The sequence below is a fragment of the Zeugodacus cucurbitae genome, chromosome 3 (assembly GCF_028554725.1).
Source record: "Zeugodacus cucurbitae isolate PBARC_wt_2022May chromosome 3, idZeuCucr1.2, whole genome shotgun sequence".
NCBI lineage: Eukaryota > Metazoa > Arthropoda > Insecta > Diptera > Tephritidae > Zeugodacus > Zeugodacus cucurbitae.
The window spans coordinates 4,251,002-4,275,068 of record NC_071668.1 but is presented as its reverse complement, the minus strand read 5'-3'; the positions used below and the strand labels follow the sequence as shown (position 1 = coordinate 4,275,068).

At 36.5% G+C, this 24,067-nt stretch overlaps 1 protein-coding gene and 1 long non-coding RNA gene across 4 annotated transcripts in view; one reads left to right on the top strand and one right to left on the bottom strand.

Moving 5' to 3' along the window:
- Window positions 1-1,409: 1,409 nt before the first annotated feature.
- Atp6v0a1_4 (V-type proton ATPase 116 kDa subunit a 1) overlaps window positions 1,410-24,067 on the top strand; it is a 133,673-nt gene continuing 111,015 nt past the window's right edge. The window contains exons 1-6 of one of the 3 annotated variants that reach the window (XM_054228359.1): window positions 1,410-1,570; window positions 7,198-7,493; window positions 7,906-9,789; window positions 9,855-10,083; window positions 10,153-10,327; window positions 10,601-10,702. In XM_054228359.1, coding sequence (XP_054084334.1) covers window positions 7,377-7,493; window positions 7,906-9,789; window positions 9,855-10,083; window positions 10,153-10,327; window positions 10,601-10,694 — 2,499 coding nt within the window. In that variant the 5' untranslated portion in view covers window positions 1,410-1,570; window positions 7,198-7,376 and the 3' untranslated portion in view covers window positions 10,695-10,702. Of the gene's footprint in view, window positions 1,571-2,487; window positions 2,607-7,197; window positions 7,494-7,905; window positions 9,790-9,854; window positions 10,084-10,152; window positions 10,328-10,600; window positions 10,815-24,067 lie in introns of those variants that run through there. The other 2 variants (XM_054228358.1, XM_054228360.1) reach the window with 2 other exon arrangements.
- On the bottom strand, window positions 9,701-19,599 carry LOC128920581 (uncharacterized). Its single transcript, XR_008470663.1, has 2 exons — window positions 19,030-19,599; window positions 9,701-10,385 (listed from the first exon to the last, which is right to left on the bottom strand). It is a non-coding gene; the product is annotated as an uncharacterized LOC128920581 (long non-coding RNA).

Sequence of the window (24,067 nt, the reverse complement as noted above, 5' to 3'; positions counted from 1 at the left end):
GAAATGGTGCTAAAAAGATCAGGCTACTACTGAACTAGTCCTAAAAAGACCAGACTACTAATGAACTAGTCCTAAGAAGACTATTAATGAACTAGCAATAAAAGGACTGAATTAGTCCTACTATTGAACTAGTTTCGTTTAATTTTGTTTTAGATTTAAATTCCGGTCTAAATTCGATTTTTGAAGCTGAAACATTTTTTGAGCAAAATTTGTTGCTTGAAGTCTCAATTTCTACATAAAAATTATTTCGTGACCTACGAATAGCTCTTTTCAGAGCAGAGCAAGAATACTCTAACACTAACATTGAATAATTCATACACATACTAACGGTGCATTTTTTCATTCTTTTTGCCACATTTACGCGCAAAATGCTGACTCTGATTGTTTGCATATTTTTTGCTGTGCTTGCGCATTTTTATCAACTACTCTCTCTGTATGTATACTAATATTTATGTGATAATTTTTTGTACGAAAATTACGCTTATAACATATATTTCAAAATGTGTAATAATTTTTTATCAAATGTACACATATTTAAATTATTAAATTCAGGGTTATCAACTCTTTTTCGATTGTTTTTTTTTTTTCTGTATTTGACTCACTTAAGAATTCAATGTTGCTTCTCAATTTTTTTTTTTTTTTTTTTTGAAAAAATGGAAAAAAAATATTTTCTTAATTTTTTTCAGACAATGTTGGTTTATCCAAGTACTACCGGTAATAAATAAAAATTTAGTATATATTGTTGAAAGCACCACCACTTAACTATACAACGTTCTAGCTTTCAAAGGCTTCTTAGCTATCTGCATTTTTAATAACGATCTCCATGGCTACTAACCTACTTCAAAACACTCTTATTAAAATAAATTTTTTATTAGATTTAATCTTCGTGTACATTTCAAATACATTCAGTACGCTCTACTCTCCACTCACATGATCTGATCAAAATTATTGTTATATCTTATATACAAAAGCACGAGTTTCACGGTCACAATTTGTTTGCTCACATGATAACCAGCAACTTAAGCAGTTGCAATTAAACAAATCTCGTGATATACATATGTCCAACCACAATCATATCCGTTAGGGGCCCATATGTGCCACTTGATACTCGTATATGAACAATCATCACACTGAAGTGCTACCATTTGCTAGAAAATGTCTCAATTAAGTAATTACAAATACAAATTTAGTTAAATTATCAACTCGCGGAGAGCGTTAAGTTAGATTACACATATTTGTTTATAAAGAAACAGAAACAGTAGTGCTCTCCCATCAACACAAATAATAAACGCGAGCAGCCATGGTCACATTATCGACACGATTGCCCATAATTGCGCTGAAATATCTTAATTATATTAGAGTTTATTACACTTGAGATTAGCGCACCTATCGAAGTCAATGACTAACATAAATATAACGAACAATTTGACTTAAATTAAACACAGTTAGATGACGCGCAGAAGTGCCTGGACAACCGACGCGGCCAGTATAGTACGTTCGTTCGTTCGTTCATTTGTTTAGCTGCGCTAACGGCAAAATAATTGCTAATTTCCAATTAACGAACCGTGAAGTGAGTAACTCATGCGAAAGCAAAAAAAAAAAAAAAAAAACAATAAACACCGTTAGCTAATTAAGTGCGTAGGGCATGCGTGGCATTAGCATAACAAAAATGTTTGTTTAATTGCAAGCGTGCAACACTGCGAAGTGATTTTTATATAAAAAACATTTGTTTTTTGTAATGCGTGTGTTTGTTGTAATAAATTGTATGTAAATGCATGTGTGGCGCATAATGCTATTTACCTTGTTAATATGCAGAAAAAAAGTTAAAAATAATATAAACTGTATTGATTGCGCAGCAGTCACGTAAACGCGCGTTTATCCCCCGCACTCAACTGCCCCACCAACGCTAGTCAGCTGATTCGCATGGACTACATTATTGATTTATTTAATTTTTATAAAATTTTGCCTTTGCGTTTGTCTACTAAACAAGTGGAAAAAATGTGAAAATAACAAATAATTAAATTAAATTTGTGCTTTAATGGCCTTCTAACTTGTTGATATGGCAATTAACGTAATTATAACCAGCGTGGATGATTGCATTGCATTTGTCGTGTAATTGATATTTGATGACAAAATATATAACACAAATACATATGCATTCATATCTATAATAGGGAAATGGCAAATACTGATAAAAAATAAATATGAATGTGCATGACATGACATTCAAATTGTATTGTTTTTGTGGAAATGCCGATATGACGCGTGCACCAGCAAGTCTCCCCAATCATATGTACTTGTAAATTTTGTAAAATTTGATGTGGAAAATACGCGGCTCATCGTCGTCATATGCATAGCATTTATAGAAATTCTTGGGAAATTACAGCTACAATTAATTGAAAGTCCATTGAATGAGTTGGACGAGCTTTCTCATATAAACTTAACACAGTCTATGATCGTGAAGTAGTAATAAATTTGTGCTTTGGATGAAGACTACTTTTGCTGCGTAAAAGTTTTGTTTGGAAGTGTTTGAAAAAATTTTAAACTTTATTCTTCTGTGGCTCAAGTAACAATTTCACATAGACCAGCCATAGTGGAATACGGCGGTGAGAACACTCAAGCTAGGCTGAAAAGTTGGTAGAATTTTCAAGCTCCCTTCAGCAAAATTCGATTTTATTAAGAGGTTACATGGATTTCGTGGATTCAAAAAATCGATTTTTTTGTTTTTTGGCTTATTAATTTCTACAACTACTCAAGAATATTATTCTAAACTTTCGAACCGAATAATAGTTTCAGAGATACAGCCTTTGAAAGCTGTGCGCTCCAAGTCAGGTATTGTTGTTACTCAAAAATTTAAGCGCGTTTTTCTCGGAATCGTGTTGTCAAATGCTCTCGAAAACTGCTCAACCGATATTGATGAAGATTTGCACAGATGTTCGAGTTACAATTTAATCGTGCTTGAACGAAGGATTTTATTATTTTTATACTCTCGCAACAAATGCTGCTAAAGAGAGTATTATAGTTTTGTTCACATAACGGTTGTTTGTAACACCCAAAACTAAACGAGTTAGATATAGGGTTATATATACCAAAGTGATCATGGTGAAGAGTGGAGTTCAAATCCGAATGTCTGTCTGTCCGTCCGTCCGTCCGTCCGTCCGTCTGTGCAAGCTGTAATTGTTGAGTAAAAATTAAGGTATCTTAATGAAACTTGGCACACTTATTTCTTGCCACCCTAGGAAGGTTGCTTTCGAAAATGAGCAAAATCGGACCACTGTCACGCCTACAAAATGGCGAAAACCGAAAACACATAAAGTGCCATAACTAAGCCATAAATAAAGCTATGGAAATAAAATTTGGTATGAAGGATCGCACTATGAAGGGGCATATTTGAATGTAATTTTTTTGGGGAATTGGGCGTGGCCCCACCCCCAAATAGGTTTTTTGTATATATCTCGCAAACCAATGGAGCTATATAAACCAAGCTTTCTAAAGTCGTGTTTTTTAGCCACTTCCTAATACAGTCCAAAAATGAAAGATATCGGATAAAAACCACGCCCACCTCCCATACAAAGGTTAGGTTGAAAATTACTAAGAGTGGGTTAACTCACTAGCGAAAAACGTCAGAAACACTAAATTTCACACAAGGAATGGTAGATGGAAGCTGCACTCAGATTTCTTTACAAAATGAAAAATGGGCGTGGCGTCGCCCACTTATGGGTTAGAAACCATATCTCAGGAACTAATCGACCGATTTCAATGAAGCTTGTTTTGTAATAGTGTCCTTACATCCCAATGATATGTTTTGAAAATAGGCCAAATCGCTTCACAACCACGCCTACTTCCTATATACCAGAACTTTGAAGACAATCTGAATCGTTTACTTTACAATATATAAAGTAAGTACTAGTGAAGATATCGGTACAGAACTTTGCACAAATAATATGTTAATAGTGAGGCAGCCCCATTCTAAAAATCGCCGAAATCGGACCATAGGTTTTTAAGGCCCCATATACCGAACACGAGGACCTCGGTGCTTCTAACCTAATATTATGGTTTCCATCTTTCAATGGACTTTAAACAATATGTATGACGAATATGTGGGTCAAATTGTGTATTATATAATATAAATAAAGTTAAATAAATAAATTGCGAGAGTATAAAATGTTCGGTTACACCCGAACTTAGCCCTTCCTTACTTGTTTTCAATTACAACTATTAAAAAAAAACAAGTAAGGAATGGCTAAATTCGGGAGCAACCGAACATTTTATACTCTCGCAATTTATTGACGAAATTTAACCAACACATATATGCGGAATAAAGCTCACCGTATTTTTGAAAAACCTAGCTAGGAGAAGATACTTTTGAAAAACCTACAATGAGGTATATGGAAATGTTATGACCCGATTTTAATAATTTTTGGAACAGAGACACACTATTAGAAGAAAACAATTTCCTGTGAATTAAATTGAGATATCTGAGAGATTTACCCATATTTTCGGTTAAAATTTAACCTTAGGCGCTGAGTTCAACATGTTCGATATCTGGGGCCTTGAAAAGTTATAGTTCGTTTTCGACAATTTTTTCACAAGTGAAGCCAGAGATGTTATGCACTAATTGTGTAAAGTTTTATTCCGTTATCTTCATTGGTTCACTATGTTTACATTATAAAGTGAAGGAATAAGATGGATTTCAAAATTGAGTTATAAGGAAAGTAGTAGTGGTTGTGAACCGATTTCGCTCATTTTTCCGTGTTATCAGGGTGTCAAGAAAATATTATATACCGAATTTCATTCGAATCGGTCGAGTAGTTCCTGAGATATGGCTTTTGACCCATAAGTGGGCGATGCCACGCCCATTTTCCATTTTGTAAAAAAATCTGAGTGCAGCTTTCATCTGTCATTTCTTGTGTAAAATTTAGTGTTTCTGACGTTTTTCGTTAGTGAGTTAACCCACTTTTAGTAATTTTCAACCTAACTTTTGTATGGGAGGCGGGCGTGGTTATGATCCGATTTCAACTATTTCCATGATGTGGTGGGGTATGTAAGAAAACCGACTGCAGAAAGTTTGGTTTATATAGCTTTATTAGTTTTCGAGTTGAATACAAATAACCAATTTGTGGGCGGGGCCACGCCCACTTCCCAAAAAAAATTAAATCCAAATATACCCCTCCTAGTGCGATCCTTTATTCCAAATTTTACTTTTATATCTTCATTTATGGCTTAGTTATGACACTTTATGTGTTTTTGGTTTTCGCCATTTTGTGGGCGTGACAATGGACCGATTCTGCCCATTTTCGAACTTGATCTTCTTATGGTGCCAAGGAATATTTGTGCCAAGTTTCGTCAAGATATCTTAATTTTTACACAAGTTACAGCTTGCACAGACGGACAGACGGACAGACGGACGGACGGACATCCGGATTTGAACTCCACTCTTCACCCTGATCACTTTGGTATATAACCCCTCGTTTAATTTTAGGTGTTACAAACAACCGTTATTTGAACAAAACTATAATACCCTCTTTAGCAACTCTTGTTGCGAGAGTATAAAAATATCAAGCAAATTTTACCGAAATTTTTAAATTATTTTTTGGAAAAAAATGTCTGCGAAAATTCCAATTTTTACTTTTTTTGTATTTCCTTCGTTCAGGCACTAGTTTATGGTCTTAATTAAAAATTTCAGGATTTTTTTTTGGTTATATAAGCCAAAAAAAAGTTTGTATTAAACAAATAATTTTTTTACGTAGAAAAAAATATTGAAAACAGGCCATTTGCGCGAAAAAACCCATGCAACCCCTTAATCGACATAGCTAATTTCGAAGTCAATATACCGATTATAGCGATATTTGTACATTAACATATTTGTGCTGCGGGTTTCTTCCATAGAGACCACAAAATAGTCGATTAAAACTTCATTGTCCCTAAATTTCTTGCGAGTGAGTCTTCTCTCGTTACTTAAGGGCAGGAAAAAATCGTCAAAAGAGACCAGTTCGGAAGAATTTGAAGTTAAATTTAGGCTTTTTTGATATGTTTTTAATTGATTTTTCACTGGAAGACTGTCTAAAGAAATGGCTACTCCTTCTTGATTAAAACTAGCGCTTCAATTCACTGAGACTCAGAAGACTGTCAATTGAACTCCAGCGAGATATAAATTGCCAATGCTTCACATATTATTCCATATCGACGAAAGAATTCGTATTTCTTATGACATTACAGCTCTAAAAACTGCTAAACTCATACTTATTGTTGATCGATAGAGAGATCGCTCAGTGCATATATAATATTAAACAGAGCTTTCTCTCGTCCAACTATTCACTTTCAATATGTTCCTTTGATGTCTTCAGATTAACATCTTCAGTATCTTCAGATTGTCAACTATTTTCATCAACTCCATTCCACGTTTAACCAAACTTATTTTTTCTCTCTCTCTCTCTCTTTCCTTTTCAATATCCACTGCTTTTATCATCTTCGGCGTTGCTATGACCTACGCTGACATAAGCAAACCTCGACGAATGGTTGCTAAGTTGGGTTTCAAGGCCGTTAAAGTTTATCAATAGACTTTTTAATATTAAAATCATTTTCTCATAAAAACTAGTGACTGATTATCAAATGAAATCACTATTTATACTGTTTTTTTTTAATTTTTTTAATATATTTTTTTTCAAAATATTTTTTTTTTCACAAAAAATTTTCAATTCTACGAACGAATTGTGTGATCGCTGTGACTTTCGGTTGTTTTTTTTAAGTATATCAAAGCAAACAAAATTTAATTCCATATCGAAAAAAATTAGAAACCACCAAACAACAACAACAAACACGTTTCTCTGAAAGCTAAGCGACTAAAGCAAGAAAATGACGTTCGATAAGAAACAAGTCACATTTGTAGGCTGCTAAGCTACGAACAAGTTATGGCAAGCATATATAATATTCCCATAATATACTCGCAACATAGCATAACAAAAAAATCAAACACACATACATACATACATACACATACAACAATGAGGTAATCTCTGTCGCTTTTGTAATTGCGCGTTTTAGCGTTTTATCAACAGCTTTACTAACCGATCGGCTACTCACACCCGCTGTAAGAATGCGCGCTGGTGGTGGACTCACTCGTGCGTCAGCCTGAAACCGCATGTAGTGAGCAATGTGTGTACTTGATAAATAAATACTTTTATTTTCATGTTTCAGCTGCCCATACGATTCACACATTCCAAAAGCACACACAGAACAAGAAGGCAAAGCCGGACGTCGAAGCTAGAGATACATATACACGTTTGCAAGCTACGTTAGCTGGGTGTTCGATAGAAACATTCACATTGACACATTGCTATTGATGTTTAGCGCTTGATGCCAAGTGAAGCGTCAACATGGGCGATATGTTCCGCAGTGAATCGATGGCCTTGTGCCAAATGTTTATACAACCGGAAGCAGCGTACTCATCGATGGCCGAACTGGGCGAGAGTGGTTGTGTGCAGTTTCGTGATGTAAGTATCTAGTATAACTTATAATAATAACAACAAAAACAAAGCAAGACAGCAGTGAAATGAACTAGTCGCCAACTAGTTCCTTACTGGTGTCACATACCACAAGTTCCACTTGTCAAAAGACCAGATTTTTTCCATACTAATAAGTGGTCGGCTGGACTTTGAACGCAACTCAAATCGTTCTCTTGAACTAAATCAATATTTGAGACTAGTTCATATTCAGTCCACTTGAAGGTGGTCTTCCTTATAACTAGTGCGATGTTACACCACTGTGTTTATACCAAGCAAAATGTGACATCAAACCAAAATGTTTGCTGTTTTATTTATTTTCGCCGTTTACCATGCACACCTTGCTTACCCCCAATTTAATGTTTTTCGGTTTCACTTTATTTTGTTGCAATTTCTCTTCCAGTTGAATGCGCAAGTTAGCGCTTTCCAGCGCAAATTCGTGACAGAGGTCAGACGTTGCGACGAATTGGAGCGTAAAATACGTTACATCGAAAATGAGCTGCGCAAAGATGACATCAAAATACCCGAGGTGCTGGACGAGCCACGACCGCCGTACCCGCGAGAAATCATTGACCTGGAAGCGCAACTGGAGGCGATTGAGACCGAAATACGTGAACTTGCCGCCAACAAGGTCAATCTGAATGCCAACCATCAGGGCATGCTGGAGCTGAGGTACGTACTCGAGAAGGCGGATAATTTCTTCACCGACAACGAAGTCATCAATTTGAGTTCGCAACGTTTCTCCGATGCCGTTGAGTATGCACCACCGCTACCTGGTCAGCAGCGCGGCCAATTGGGCTTCGTTGCAGGTATCATCAATCTGGAGCGCTTCTTCTCATTCGAACGCATGTTGTGGCGCATCTCGATGGGTAATGTCTTCCTTAAGCGTAGCGATCTTAGCGAGCCGCATTTGGATGCCGATACCGGCAAAACGGTGGCGCAGACCGTCTTTATCGCCTTCTTTCAAGGCGATCAGTTGAAGCAGCGCATCAAAAAGGTTTGCGCTGGCTATCACGCCGCCGTCTATCCCTGTCCGAGTTCGTATTTGGAACGACAGGAGATGCTGAAAGATGTGAATATGCGTCTGGCAGATTTGACATTAGTGATTAATCAGACGGCAGATCATCGCAATCGTGTGCTGGTTTCTGCTGCAAAAATTTTACCCGCATGGACGATTATGGTAAAGAAAATGAAGGCGATCTATCATACGCTCAATCTTTTCAATATGGATCTGAGTAGTAAGTGCCTCATCGGTGAAGGTTGGGTGCCCAGCTGTGATTTGCCGATCGTACGTGATGCTTTGGCCAGGGGTTCGGCAAAGGTGGATAGCACGATTACGTCATTTCTAAATGTGATCGAAACGAACGAACAGCCGCCCACCTATAACCGTACGAACAAGTTTACGCGCGGTTTTCAGAATTTGATCGATGCCTACGGTCTCGGTTCCTATCGCGAAGTGAATCCGGCGCTCTACACCTGCATCACATTCCCCTTTCTGTTTGCCGTGATGTTTGGTGACATGGGTCACGGCTTAATAGTGCTACTTGTGGCACTCTACATGGTACTGAATGAGAAGAAACTCAGCAAGAATAAGGGTGAAATATTCAATTTATTCTTTTCTGGTCGCTACATCATATTGCTTATGGGTCTGTTTTCACTCTACACCGGTTTCATTTACAACGACGTCTTCTCCAAGTCCATGAACATTTTCGGCTCCGCTTGGCATGTGGACTACAATACTTCAACTGTGTGGAATAACTCTCTGTTGACATTAAACCCTTTCTACCATCTGGACGGCGTATATCCATATGGTATGGACCCGGTTTGGGCAATGGCTGAGAATAAGATTATATTCTTGAATACTTACAAAATGAAACTATCCATCATATTCGGACTTACACACATGGTCTTCGGCGTCTTCATGTCTTTGATCAATTTTGTACACTTCAAAAAGTATTCACATATTTTATTCGAGTTCCTGCCACAACTGTTGTTTTTACTATTACTCTTCGGTTATTTGGTATTCATGATGTTCTACAAGTGGGTGGCGTATTCGGGTAAGGCCACTGAGCAGGCGCTCACCCCTGGATGCGCACCATCCATACTGATATTATTCATCAATATGATGCTCTTCGGATACACGGAACCAAAGGACGGTTGCAAGGAGTACATGTACGCGGGTCAGGAGATAATACAAATAGTGTTGGTTGTGATAGCGGTACTTTGCATACCATGGATGTTGTTGGGCACTCCATTGCACGAGAAATTTAAGCGTGTCCGAAGAGCGGTGCGTACTTTGCAATATACATAAAATTCGGTTTGAAACAAATAATTAATTTTTGTACACTACAGCCACGAACTGCATACACCAATGGTGATGTGCATATCTCAACAGTTTCGGGTGATACGCAGCAACCATTGGCAAACGGACATGCCGGCGGCGGTCACAGCATTGACGCAGAAGAACCGATGAGTGAGGTGTATATCAAGCAAGCCATACACACCATCGAGTATGTGCTGAGCACCATCTCGCACACGGCGTCTTATCTGCGCTTGTGGGCGCTCTCATTGGCGCATGCGCGTAAGTATACTCTATGCATAGTTAACGAGTTACGTACTCTTGTTTAGCTGCCGTTTTTGGTTATTATAGAATTATCAGAGGTCTTGTGGATGATGGTGATGCAAAAGGGCTTTATGCTGCCGTTGATTTTCGGTGGTCCCATCTTTCTATATATCGTATTCGCTGCGTGGGCATTTTTCACAGTCGCCATTCTCGTCATTATCGAGGGTTTGTCAGCATTCTTGCACACGTTACGTCTGCACTGGTGAGTAGTTATGACACGAAGGTCTTAGTTAGTTAGTAGATCTTTCTTAGACACTTTTCTGCAAATATTAGATAAGGGTCTTTGAGTTTTTGCTTGCTTTGAGCCATTTTCCTATAAATAACTTGTTTCATCGAGAAACTTTCTCTTGCCAAAGCGTTCTTGAAAATTTTTTAGTAAATTTTTATTTTCAAAAAAATTCTGTAAATATATTTTTAGACTTAAAAATGCATATGTTCAAACTTTAAGTTAATTTCTTTATTTTTTTCTTTACAGGGTTGAATTTATGAGCAAATTTTACGAAGGTCTGGGTTATGCCTTCCAACCCTTCTCATTCAATGCAATACTTGAGAATACTTATGAAGACTAAAACCGCAAATAAAGTGCCAATTTATACTCAACAAATTATGAATTAAAGAAACTGTTTGAAACAATAAAGAAAACTTGATATTCCGAATCGAAACCGAAAAAGTTTCGAGGAAATATAGAACGCAACAATATTTGCTTAAAGAAAATATGCATAACTTTAACGAGGAATTTCAACAATTCGAAATTTTTTATTTACTTTTACCTACTACCTCACCTATTATTTACTGCTACAACTTTTAAGTCATATGTCTATATACAATACTTCTAAGTACTTATCAGAATTAACAAAAGGTTCACTTTTTATCTGTCAATAAGACTTGTAGCTTTCAATTATTTACTGTAATTTATTATTATTGCAAATGCTACGATTACAAAGCTGCTCATAAGACCAACAACCACTTAAGCAGCAATTATGACAACAAATGACCAACAATTCGTAGTGATAAGCATGTATAATGTCTTATCTTATCAGCTGTTGAACACATATGCAATGCTACAGTTAGCCAACAACAACTGTAAACACAAAACTGAGTCATATCAGCGTGCTGAGAATTCGATTGCTTTATCTGCTTGCAAATACAATTGACTCAAGTGGGCAGTCAAGGTGCCAAATCAATAGCGTGAGGGATTTAACAACATTTTGAAGTATTGGCATAATTCACTTTTCCAGTGGGGGTATTCAGTATGTTTAGCAAGGTTGGTAGAGAACTAAAAATTAAATACTTCAGTGAATAAAAGTTGGAACTGAGTGCTATAAAAATTCAAACTATTTGTAGTAATGTTACGGTCTTTTGGCAAAGTGGTGAATCGAACCTCCAACTGGTATAAATTGGTATAATCAATTAGAAGCATAAAAGCAAGCGGTTAGAAGACTTTAATGTGATATTTTTGTACTCTTTTGTAATGAACTCAACGAAATAACTTTGTGGTTGCTTGCACATGTCAATTCTTGAGAAGAGAAGCTCAAAGATAACGATCCCAGAAGTGTCGAGTAATTATTATTAATATGGTGGAGAAGCCAACAAAAATGCTCACATCAGCAGAATTTTTTTATACTCTCGCAACCTGTTGCACATAGTATAATAGTTTTGTTCACATAACGGTTGTTTGTGTCACCAAGAAATATAAGAGTTAGATATGGGGTTATATATATATAAATGATCGGGATGACGAGTGGATTTGAAATCCGGATGTCTGTCCGTGCAAGCGATAGCTTGAGTAAAAATTAAGATATCTTAATGAAACTTAGAACACATGTTCCTTGGCACCCTGAAGAGGTTGCTTTCGAAAATGGGCAAAATCGGTCCACTGCCACGCCCACAAAATGGCGGAAACCGAAAACCTATACAGTGTCATAACTAATCCATAAATAAAGTTATGAAATTTGGAACATAGGATCGCATTAGGGAGGGGCACATTTGGATGTAATTGTTTTTGAAAAGTGGGCGTGACCCCGCCCCCAAATAGGTTTTTTGTATATAACTCGCAAACCAATAAAGCTATATAAACCAAACTTTCTACAGTCGTTTATTTTAGCTATTTCCTTATACAGTCCAAAAATTAAAGAAATCGGATAATAACCTCGCCCACCTCCCATACAAAGGTTAGGTTGAAAATTACTAAAAGTGCGTTAACTCACTAACGAAAAACGTCAGAAACACCAAATTTTACATAAGAAATGGCAAAAGGAAGCTGCACTGAGATTTTTTTACAAAATGTAAATTGGGCGTGGCGTCACCCACTTATGGGTCAAAAACCTTATCTCAAGAACTATTCTTTCTTGACACCCTGATGACACGGGTGGAATATGGGCGAAATCGGTTCACAACTACGTCTACTTCCCATATAACTCAATTTTGAATCTTTCTGATTCGTTCACTTTATTATGTATACATAAGGAACCGATAAAGATAGCGAAATAAAACTTTACACAAATACCGTATTTGAGCTGTGACATCACTTGTGGAAAAATTGTCAAAATCGGACCATGACTATTCAAGGCCCCTGATATCGAACATGAAGAACTCAGTGCCTAAGGGTAATTTTTCATCGAAAATATAGGTAAATCCCTCACATATTTTAATGTAATTCATTCCCTCTGAATTTTTTCTTATAACAGTTTCCCTCTGTACCTGAAATGGTAAAAATCGGGTCATAACTTCCCCCAGATCCCATATACCTAATTATAAGTAATATTAAATTAAGTGAGCGTATAGTCTTCGATACATTGTATCTTGGTGGTGAAAACGAGTGAAATCGGTTTAGGAATTACCTCAGTCCCCATATACTATTTATGGTAATTTTCGTTATTCTATTGAACTTTATACCAAATATATGGGTCGACTTGTGTTATCTTTATAAAATTACATCATTAAATTGCGAGAGTATAAAATGTTCGATTACACCCGAACTTAGCCCTTCCTTACTTGTTTTTAATAAAAATGCACTTTTTTAACAATGTTGCCACATATTCAAAAATTGCTGTTCATTAAATAGTTTACTTTCTGCTACTTGAATTATATTAGAGTTCTACTTTAGGCGACTAAGTAAACATGTGAACTGTTTTTTTTTTCACACCTCTGCGAACTGCCAACAAACTAAATAAATAACATTAAGCCTTTGTAAATATTTTCCTATTTTAGTCTATGTAGACACTTTGTCTGTTTGTTGTATGTGTGTAGTGGCGATTATAAACAATAACATTAGCCTGAATTTCATGTTGCTTTTGACGTTAGTCAAGTTTAATATCTAGCAAGAATGTTGTCTAAAATGCTTATGATACACACCCGGTAGGAAATGAGAGTTTAAAATTAAAAAAAAAAATATTATTTTAATTTAATTATTTCGAGTGTAGTTTTTTTAAGATTTTTGAAGAAAAAAATGTAATAAAAATTATATTTTATAGACCCAATGTTCTAGTGGGAGATACAGGAAATATTGATGGTGAATGCATAATATTTTAGAAACCTTTAAATTTTAATATTTATTACAATTGAACTTTTCAAATTCAGTACCAGTTTTCAAGTAGTCATTATTAACTGAATAACCTTTACTATGTCGAATGAGTAAGCGGAGACTATACTGCGAGACAGTAGTCTCTACGAAATCTACCCAAAAAGAGCAGACTCGAGTTCAAGTGTAGAAATTCGAGTAACAAGTAGGTCAAAGAATCTTTTACTACTAAAATTATATGCTAAACCACAACAACAACAACACCAGTGAGGAGCAAAAATTTCTCCAAAATTTTCCTACTGGCTATTTAAGGCCACAAAATATTTGATTTGATGCACACATGCCTGCGATTAGCATTAACACTATGGCTGCTTACCAAAGTCAACAGATGCGATGAACAGCAACAATTATTACAATAAGATGAGCAACAACGGCACACACACACACGCATCAACCAGTGTTGGCGCATGCGCAACATAAACAAACAAAACAGCAAAAGCAAGTGTAACGGCAAGGATATGACAACAAAGCAGCTGCACAGACGCTACACTTGGATTATATTTGAAATGCAAGGACAACAAACAGCTGCAGCTAAGTACAACAAAAAGCTTAATGTAAACACACTAAAAATAACAACAACACACGTGATTTGCACTTGCTTCTGCTTGCTGCACAGTTCATTGTCGCAACGGCGTTGCACTGTTTTGCTTGAGAATGTCCGCAGACATGATTGGCATTAGTCCCCCTGCCACTGCCACAATGCTTTGTTCGACAGACACTTGCTGCTGCGCTTGCCCCATTTACATAAATATTTAGTTGCCAGTGCGGAGGAGGAAGAGGTGAGGTGGTTTAGAGCACGCTTGTTGCTTGTGCTGGATATTTCGGTGCTGTTTATGCAACGCGCCTAAAGGCTCGCGTGCGCTAACCACAGCGTGTGCAACAAATATGCATACTGAATGCCAGCAACATGAATATGCAACAACGCTGAACAATACGGCACTTGAACGCAGGTGAGCGCTTGTGCGCGCAAAAAAAGAAATTTGTATATAATTTCTTGCTAATTTCCACATTTACTTAGTTGGCGCACTTCGGCGCACACTCACCTTTTCAGCGCGCCACAGTTGCAATACACATTTTATGATTTTTTTTAGAATATTTCCATTTGCTTTTCTATGGCAGTCAGCAGAGATACTGTGGCGCGCATTGAAGCGACGCGCGAAGATGTCAACTTCTTTAGTTGGCCTACATTTAGGCGCTGCGCTGCGGCCGCTTGCGCTTATCCTTGACATGCGAACGCGCTGGTACGTAACAAGTGCCCGCACAGTTACATCTAAAAAAATATCTATGCTTGGAATTGCGCGCGCTTTCGTCACCTACAGACACCTTAGATGGGGCCAAGTGTGTGGCGCAAATAGTGCGCGTCGCCTTTAAATATACTTAGAATTTTTGTATGCGCTCCTCATATGCAACTAGCACTTTATGCAAATATGGAAATAACTTAAGTACCTTTACTTGTAATTCAATTACTAAGTAACTTAGCTGCGCGCACACCGAGTGCCACTCAGTTGAATGGCTGACTTTCGCAATTGAATAAGTTCACTTCTCACATATATGGAGTATATGTACTACTTGCCAATTAACAACAGCCAGTGTAAAGACATTTCATCCAACAGCATGAATGTATGCACAGATTTTTATTTTCGCAAATTTCTTTAATTGCATTTAACACTTATTCACCTTTATTGTGCCCTTTTGACCCATTTAATTTCGTAAGCGCCAAACAAAATGTAAAATATATTGGTCATGAACAACTTTTTAACCTGCCACAATTTGCTGGTTAATTGCCTCGAAAAGTTTGACTCAAATGAGTTGTGCGAACTCGCACGCACACACACATAAGTACTTCGAGCATTGGAGATACATACACATACATGCAGCTGCGGCTGAGTAGTCGTTGCCGTAGAAGTAGTCAAGCGCTTTTGCAACAAATGAAATTGAAAAATTGAAAAAATACAATTAATTGGTTATAATTATACATGGGCAGATGAAGTTTTACAGTTTGAAGTTTACTAATTAAAATACTCCTTCAGGGAATGCCGAGAGACGCAATGATTTACTTGCTGAAAATGCAACTCTCCGTTTGCAAAAAAGTTTAAAGAAGCGCTCGTCTTTCAAGATTTTCCTGTGAAGAAACAGAAATCGAATCGAAATACCAATACGCCCGGATTGTCCTCTATATCAACCTATAGGCAAGGGTTCAAAGTACTGACTGAAGTTAAGTCATGCTATGTATGGCATTCCATATCATGAGACCAGAGAACCATTTAGTGCCTGCAAAATTAGAATATTATATATACATATATATATATATATATGTTCCAGTTAAAATCAAACTTTAATTGATTTTATTGATGAGTTATAGGAAACTTTTTCAAGCTTTTGACTTCTCAATTTCGAAGCGGAGCATACTATATAACCCTATATCTAACTCGTTTAGTTTTATGACTTACAAACAACCGTTATGTGAACAAAACTATAATACTCTCTCAGCAACTTTTGTTGCGAGAGTATAAAAAATACAAAAAACAATAAAATGTATTATAAGAATTGATAAAATTCATTTTAATAACAAAAAAAAAATATAATGGATGTACTCCCGGTGTTAAGTTTTATCTTTCGACACTACTCCCGCCTTTTACTAAACAACCTTTGAGGGCCTCCCTTACCTGCATTAGTATTAGTACAAACTCTCAACTGGTTTAACGACAACCTTACCCAGAGTAGTCGTCACCTACTCTACTAAATCAGCAAGTCTCAACAATTTTCTGATGATTTCACAGACACGACGATTACTAAAAATGATCTAGTTAGGCATAAAGGTATTTCTGCAAAGCTTTAGAGAGCTACGAATCGAACACATTGCCTTGGATTGGTCACTTCTCTGCTCGCTATCTTTGGGCGCTGCTCACCTGTCAAAAATTTTACATGTGAAAGCAACAACAAAGTTATCTAGAGAGTATGCGGATACTTCATTAAAAATTCGATAGCCGCTTGCTGAGTGCTGCCAAATTTTATTTTACATATGTAGACTATTCACAATGGTAAAAACGACTCAAAGGACAAATTTTTGACAAAAATGTATTGTCTAATATATATTTTTGTCATTTTTACTTTGAAATACATTTTAATTAATTAAATATAACGTAAGGCATAGACGCAGCTCAAAACAAAGGGATAACAATAATATTTTTGCGCAAATTTAAGTACTTCTTCATCTAAGAAAATGGTACAACACTATTGCGCATGATTAAGAGGACATCTTAGCGCAGTCTTGCACCATAAGTTATGCCTGTCTGTTTAAATTACAGGACAGTGCGTTCTATTGGCTTCCCTATAACGCTTAACCAATCGATGACAGCTATTATACCAGCTGTTGTAGCAGAATGTGAACTGCCAATAACTACCAATATTTGGCAACACTGAATTAGTTATTTGGCAGCACTGAAATTTGTGATAATTCGGGAAATAAAAAATATGAAACTAATACTATATAGTATTTTCGATTTATCTTTGCCTAATTTAAACTTAAAGTAAAACTTGTCTAAAATCAATAAAACAAATCGCGGCAGCAAGATGGAAGGCGGTTATACCATCTTAATGAGGTATCCGTATATGAGCAGAGAAATGGCGAATCGATGAAGGCTTATTTACAGAGTTAAAGTTCACAATCAGTAGCTTTAAGAATATAATTTAGTACTGAGATTTATACAAATTCAAAATTTATATGAAAAAAATAAAAATAAATCGTTTCTTACACTACAAAAACATAAATCAAGAAAATAGCCTAAAAATTCCAATTAGAAATCAAAGAATATTCACATTAAAGTTTTTTTGTACTGAAAATCGATGATGCGGCTCTGAGGCCAAATTTATTTAAACAGTTGGCAATGTTGATATTAAATGTGAGTTAGCCATATATATATATATTTAAATAGGCTTTCCAACAGCACATGCCAACAAGTCAGGTACTGCAGTAATTTACATAGTCATAAATTATCAAATCGCCAAAGAGCATACAAATTTTTTTCGAAAACCTGCATATTTTCAACTCAACGTACAACCGAGCGCCCGTTGGCTTGACTAGCAAACTTTAATACACATTCGCAGTATTTGCGTTATTTGTGTTTTCATTTTGGCTTACAAACTATAAATATATGTGTGTGTTTAATGTTCGATATAAAAGTTTTGAAAGTTAACACGGCAAACGGTGCATTCAATTGAATTCGTATTAGGGTGGGGCATTCCAAATATTTTTTTGTTAAGAAAAGTTTATTTTATATAAAAAAGGAAAAATATATTATGAAAAATAATTTTCGAAAATTAATTTAAAAAAATTTATCAAAAAAAGTTTACTAAAATAAAATTAAAAAAAAAATTAAAAAAAAAACAGAAAATAGAATGATAGAAAAAAAAATTTAATTAAAAAAAAATTTTCCCAACTCAAACGAGCTACACCCTAATGCATTTACTCACTCTCATATACAAGTACAATTGCCGCCGCCTCCACCAAAAAATTGCTTTTATTTTATTGATTGTTGTTGTCTCTCACCGATTTGAAGGTGTCTACGAGTGTTTTGCATGCAACTGCAATCGCGCCACATTTGGCTGGCTGGCTGGCAGTGGCGGTGGCGACGAGCAAAAGGTTTTCAATTATGTTTACAACAAATATAAATCAAATTGTGTCAAGCGCTTGGCAGCCCAAAGAATGCTTTCGCAAGTTGGTTTTTTCTATTTTGAATGTTTGTTGTTGTAATATTTTGGCCGTTGCGCGCCAATGCTCCAGCCATAGCCAGCGAGCGCCGCCAACACCGTTAGCGCGGTGAGTAAGCACCTATCACGGCCACCGGCAGTGGGCGTTGCCAGCGAAAAGCTTTTCACTCCTCCATTTTGCCCGGTCGCTGCCAATTTCGTACGAATATCGCGCCGCAACTCCGATTGTGTCGGTAAAGACATTGCCCACTTGAACGCCCACTAAAGCGCGGTGGCGTTAACAAATATTGTGCAATAAACCAGACAGCCAAACGCCACACACTCCGAAGGCGTATATAAATGTATGCAAACCCTTCGCTCCGCACTCTCTAAATTTGCTAGCAAAACTCTGGCGCATTTGTTTGTCAAGCCATCGGCACCCTGTTTGTTCAACAAATACGCAGACATTTCGCATGTGTGCTTCTGTATGAGAAATTGTGTGTGTGTGTGTGTGCATTGTTGCCTTCAAAACTAATCGAAATCGTAAATTTATTGCCTTTTAATTGTTGCTGTTGCTTTTGTTGTAGTTGGCGCTGTCGCCTACTGTGTATTTTTTCACGCGCGCGCTCACTTACCTCCCTCCCCGCCGCCTTATTTATGGTTTTGTTTATTCAGATACAAACCGTTTTATTTTCACTGTTGTTGTCGTACGAATAACAAATAACAAAAACAACGAATTTGTAGAAATTGAAAAATGTTTCAACATCATAGTGACATGAGTGCTCGTGTGTGTTTTTGTTTCATTTTGTTTTTGTTCCATGTTGTTCTATGTCTGTTTGAATTCTCGTGCATAAATGTATTTTGTTTCGCATAAATTCGCTTTCATTTGGATTTCGCTTCCTCGCCAGCCATTTAACCTCAATTTTATTGATTGTTTTGTCGCAGTTATTTACAGCGCTAAATCGCGCAATTTATGTTGCGCCAATTGGTGTCTGTTTTTCTACATATTTTCATGTGTTCTAGTATTTTGATAAATATTATATTCTATTCCGCTGATGATTTCAAATACAAGCGGAGTATGAGGTGGATTAAACAATTTCCAATGCTAAGCCAACTACTAAACATTTGTTGGTACTTTCCTCCATATTTAATAAATTTACTCCGACACTTTAACACTTTACCAATAAGTAAGATATAATTTCTAGGACTTGTAGTCCACCCTGTGAGTAATTTTGTTCCGAGCCAATCCATCAGAAGATTCATAAATCATTCAACTGACTCCCTTGACTAAAGAAGCCAGCTTATATAGATGTTTTCGGACAAATTATCTTCGATTGTTCATACCTAATGCCAATTTCGAAAAGTCCATCAAGTCCAAAAAGATTAGACTATAACCTTTCAAATGCTCTGCAGAATTTTCTTATCTAGATTAGAGTTTTTAAAGATCTTCTTTATCTGAATTCACAAACTTCTGTCCGTTATATATTTATCTTTTTATTAGGCATACTCATGGCCAAAAACAATACTGTAACGATGCTTCAATCTCCATATTCGGCTGACAAGACTCCGTGTGTCTTTTTCCTATTTCCAAAAGAAATGGATTCTTAAATTCCGTCGTTTTCCAAGTATACGAAAAAATCACTGAAAGAGCCAAAGGCTATCAAAACAAAAATCGAATTTGAGAAGTGTTTCGGCGTTTGGAAGAAGCGCTGGCGCTGGGGTACTATTTTAAACGCGACTACATCAATGTAAACGAATTAATAATATTTTTTCGAAAAATGAAAATTCCCGTTATTTTTTGAACACAACTAAAAACTTTCTTTATTCTATCAATTTTACTCTGGATGCCAGTGGCCAGATTTTTTTGTAACTTGTACAGAGATTTTAAAATGGGAATCGAATTCGATGTTAAGGATGAGTAAGTGAGCCGATCTGATGATCAAAGTTTAGTCTATATACCTAGAGTTTATACTCATTCAGTGGTTGGGCACCTATCCTTAGTACTAACTGATAGTGAGTGAAGTAAAGTAATCAAAAATTCTTCTCAATAGTCCTCTCTTCAATTGTCCAAATGAATTTTTTAAACAGAATATAAACTAAAATTTGGTTCAATTGCTTGAAAAATCCTTGACCAAGCTTAAGCATAACTCTCATTTAGTTTCGAAACTCTCAAATTCTCTGGGACAACATATCCATAAATCTCTCTAATTTAAGTCACTGCAACTAAAGTCAACCAAATTTTAGCCATTTATTGTATAATATATGCGAGTAAATCTAAACAAGCACGCGGTCAGACGGACGCAACCCGAAAAGAGTTGAGCAGCTGGCCGACTAAACAAGCAACCAACTAGCCGCCAGCCAGTCCACCAGCTAGCTCAACAAACCACCGCAAAAAAGCCACGTTGTGTATAATTTCGCATTTATATGCCGGAACGTCAGTGCGCCATCAAGTGCACGCGTCCCCACACGTCTGCCAAGCCACAATTGGTGGCAACATGTGCGGGACTATGTGCGTGCGTGGCGAGTGGCGTTGCGTGAGGCGTGATTTAAGCTGAACTGCACTCGCACACACCTACCCAATTGTTGTTGTTGCTGTAAAACAACATGCTTAAATATACATATGGAGTGTTATATATACCAAATAATGTCGATTTCGGTTGTCAATATAGCGCTGTAGCTGCCATAAATCATATTAGGTTTGCTTGCATTCGTGTACACGCAAATCCAGGCGTTAGTTTGCACACAACAACTACAACAATTACAACAATTTGAATATTTGAATGAACATGCATACAAATGTAAGTCAGTGTGTCACGACTGTGCCGCCTGCACAGTTGGCTGGCAAGGCAACAACAACAATGACAGCAGCAACATGAAATGTGCCAGCAACCTCCAAAGAACACGTAGCAATTTAACCATTTTCATGTGACCAGCTGTATTCGTGTAGTGTACATAATATAAAATATACATTTGCGTGTATGTGTGTGCGCGTGAGTGGCAAGTACATGATTGCTTGACAAGCAATGTAAAATGTGCAAAAAAAGTGTAATTGTCAATAAATCTGAATATTACCGCTGTGCTGGAGAATTTGTCAACAGTACTCTTAATTTACAAGTGACAGGGTTGCCACATTTATTGTTTAAGTAACATTGGAATTATTAATATTTGTGCTTGATATTCTCTTTTAGAAATTTCGATTTTCCAAATGTGAAAACACACAATTTTTAATTTTCCATATTTTTCACTTCTTTTATCGAATATTATAAGGTGGCAACCCAGTGTACCCATTCACAAATTAAGTTGGTTATTTTATTGTTTTATTTTCGTCCTCGTACACATTTTCTATTCAATATGAAATTGGATTTCAACAAAATTTAAAGGTTAATATCTAAAGGTTTACTCAGCCACTTTAGTGGAGTTAGTTTATACGCTCAACAAACAAATTTTCTTTGTTATTGAAAATTTCATCAAATTAATCTTTGAAATCGGTTAGGTTATTTCAGCATTCGTGGGATACATTTCGTATCAAATTAAAAATATTCTAAAGAAATATCACAAAAATCAATAACAAGACAACGGCGACACCTGTCGGTAGTAAAGATATATGGTACACCCACAAGAGATTTTTCTAGCGCCAGCTTCAGTGATATTTTCTATGAAATAAAAAACAAAAAGACATGTACAAGTACAGAGCTCCCTACTACAGACCCTGTATCTCAAAACTTCCATAGAGAAGCTTTGATTTAACGTGTCTATAGCGTGGAAATTGATACTATGGTTGACCATTTTCAAAAATTTCATTTACTTTCTAGTTAGGCAGATTACCAGGGGGAAAGCGAAAATACAGTGGGCAGCAAAATTTAATTCCTTAAGGCATCAATTAGTTTACTCCACCTTCTAGCTTGAGTTCCGATAGCTTAACATTTGGAAATCAATTAATTACAAAATGGAAATCAATTAAATATAAAAGTTATCGATATATCGATTGTTATTAGACTCTCGATTTTTTTGAAATTACAATTGTCATCAATATTTCGATTATTTTTAAATAAAATTGTTATCGATATTTCGATTATTTTCGAAACCCCAAATGATATCGAAATATCGATTATTTTGAAATATCATGTATTATCGAAGTATCGATTATAATCGATATATCGACTAATATTAAAATATCGATTGTTATCGACATATCGATTAATATGGAAAATGTAATTATCATCACTCGCCTAGAGTTAATCATAACGACTTTAAGTTTTTCGATAATTTTTCATTCAGTCAAATTTCGAAAGCAAAGTATTTAAGCTATACTGAAAGTGCACCGCAATAGAGCTCACTTGCCAAATAACCGAAAATACTTGTAAAATATATAACGGCAGATTTTCCATAAAGCTCTTGGCATAACAAAGCCAATTTATCACCCAAGTACATTTAAAACAACAATTGACCAGCCAATGGAAGGAAGGACGCACGCACACACCCAAAAAACGGCCATTCCTACCTCAGTCGAGAAGCCATGAACAAGTGGAAACAAGTAGCACAAAGGAATTCCAGTAGCACAAAGCATAAACTCATAATCGGACAGTAGAGTAAAGTCTTTGCGAAATGTCAGCAATAAATCAGAAATTAAATATATTTTTCTGACAATTTCTTTGAAAATAATGCAATTGTATGTAAGCTGGAGCGGTAAGTACGTACATAACATAAGTACGTAAGTAAGTGAAACGCATTCACTTGCACAGAGTCGAACGTTGGAGAGCAGAGCAGCGCTCAGAGTGGCAGCGAGCCAGACGCAAGGCGCACGGCAAGTGGACACACAGCTTTTTGTTCTACATTTCCACTTATACTTGAGTGTGTGTATGTGTGTGTGTGAGTGAGCTGCAGTGCCTTTGATAGCAGCAAATGCCATAAACTACTTAGATATTATGCCTTTTCTACAATATTTTATGCGAAACCGCGCAATGAACTGGCCGTCAGAGGCTGAAGTCTTATTATTATTTTTTCTCTTTACAATTCTCTATAAAGTATATTTGTGTGTGTGTGTTTGTAGATTTGAGTAGATCGCTGGTCATGGCTGACTGCCTGGTCTGACATTGGCACGCGCGTCATAGGACAAATTTTACAATTTACTCGCCAGCATTCATTTTCAGCCACTTTCTGTAAGTGTGTGTGTGTGTGACATCCAAGGATGAAGTACCGTAACTCGGCAGCCGTCAGCGCGCCACGCACTAATGGAGTTGGTAGTCGTAGGCTCCTCAATGCGGTTAAACATAAATTGAGTGCCAACTATGACAACTGCGGCCAGCGCAGCCATTAGACGTCGTACATTCGGCATGTCCAATTTTTGATTCAAGTCTCAAGGACATGCAGGCATATTTTATGCAGAATACACTTTTCAAGTGCTTAATGTTTTTGTTACATTTTTTTCTCTCCGATTTTTCGCTTGTGGTTCAACATTTTGCGCATTTACTTCTCCATTATTCCATTCTCTTTCGCTTATTCATTTCTAATTTGCTTTAGTGGCAGCTTCGGCGTAGGTTTCAGTTGCATTCCATCAAAAAAAAAAGCATAACGAAGCCGCCACTTCAAAGGCCAGCATGGCTGTACGTGTTAACTTGACCATACCGCGCAGGATCACATACATTCAAGCATACACATACACATCAAAGCCGC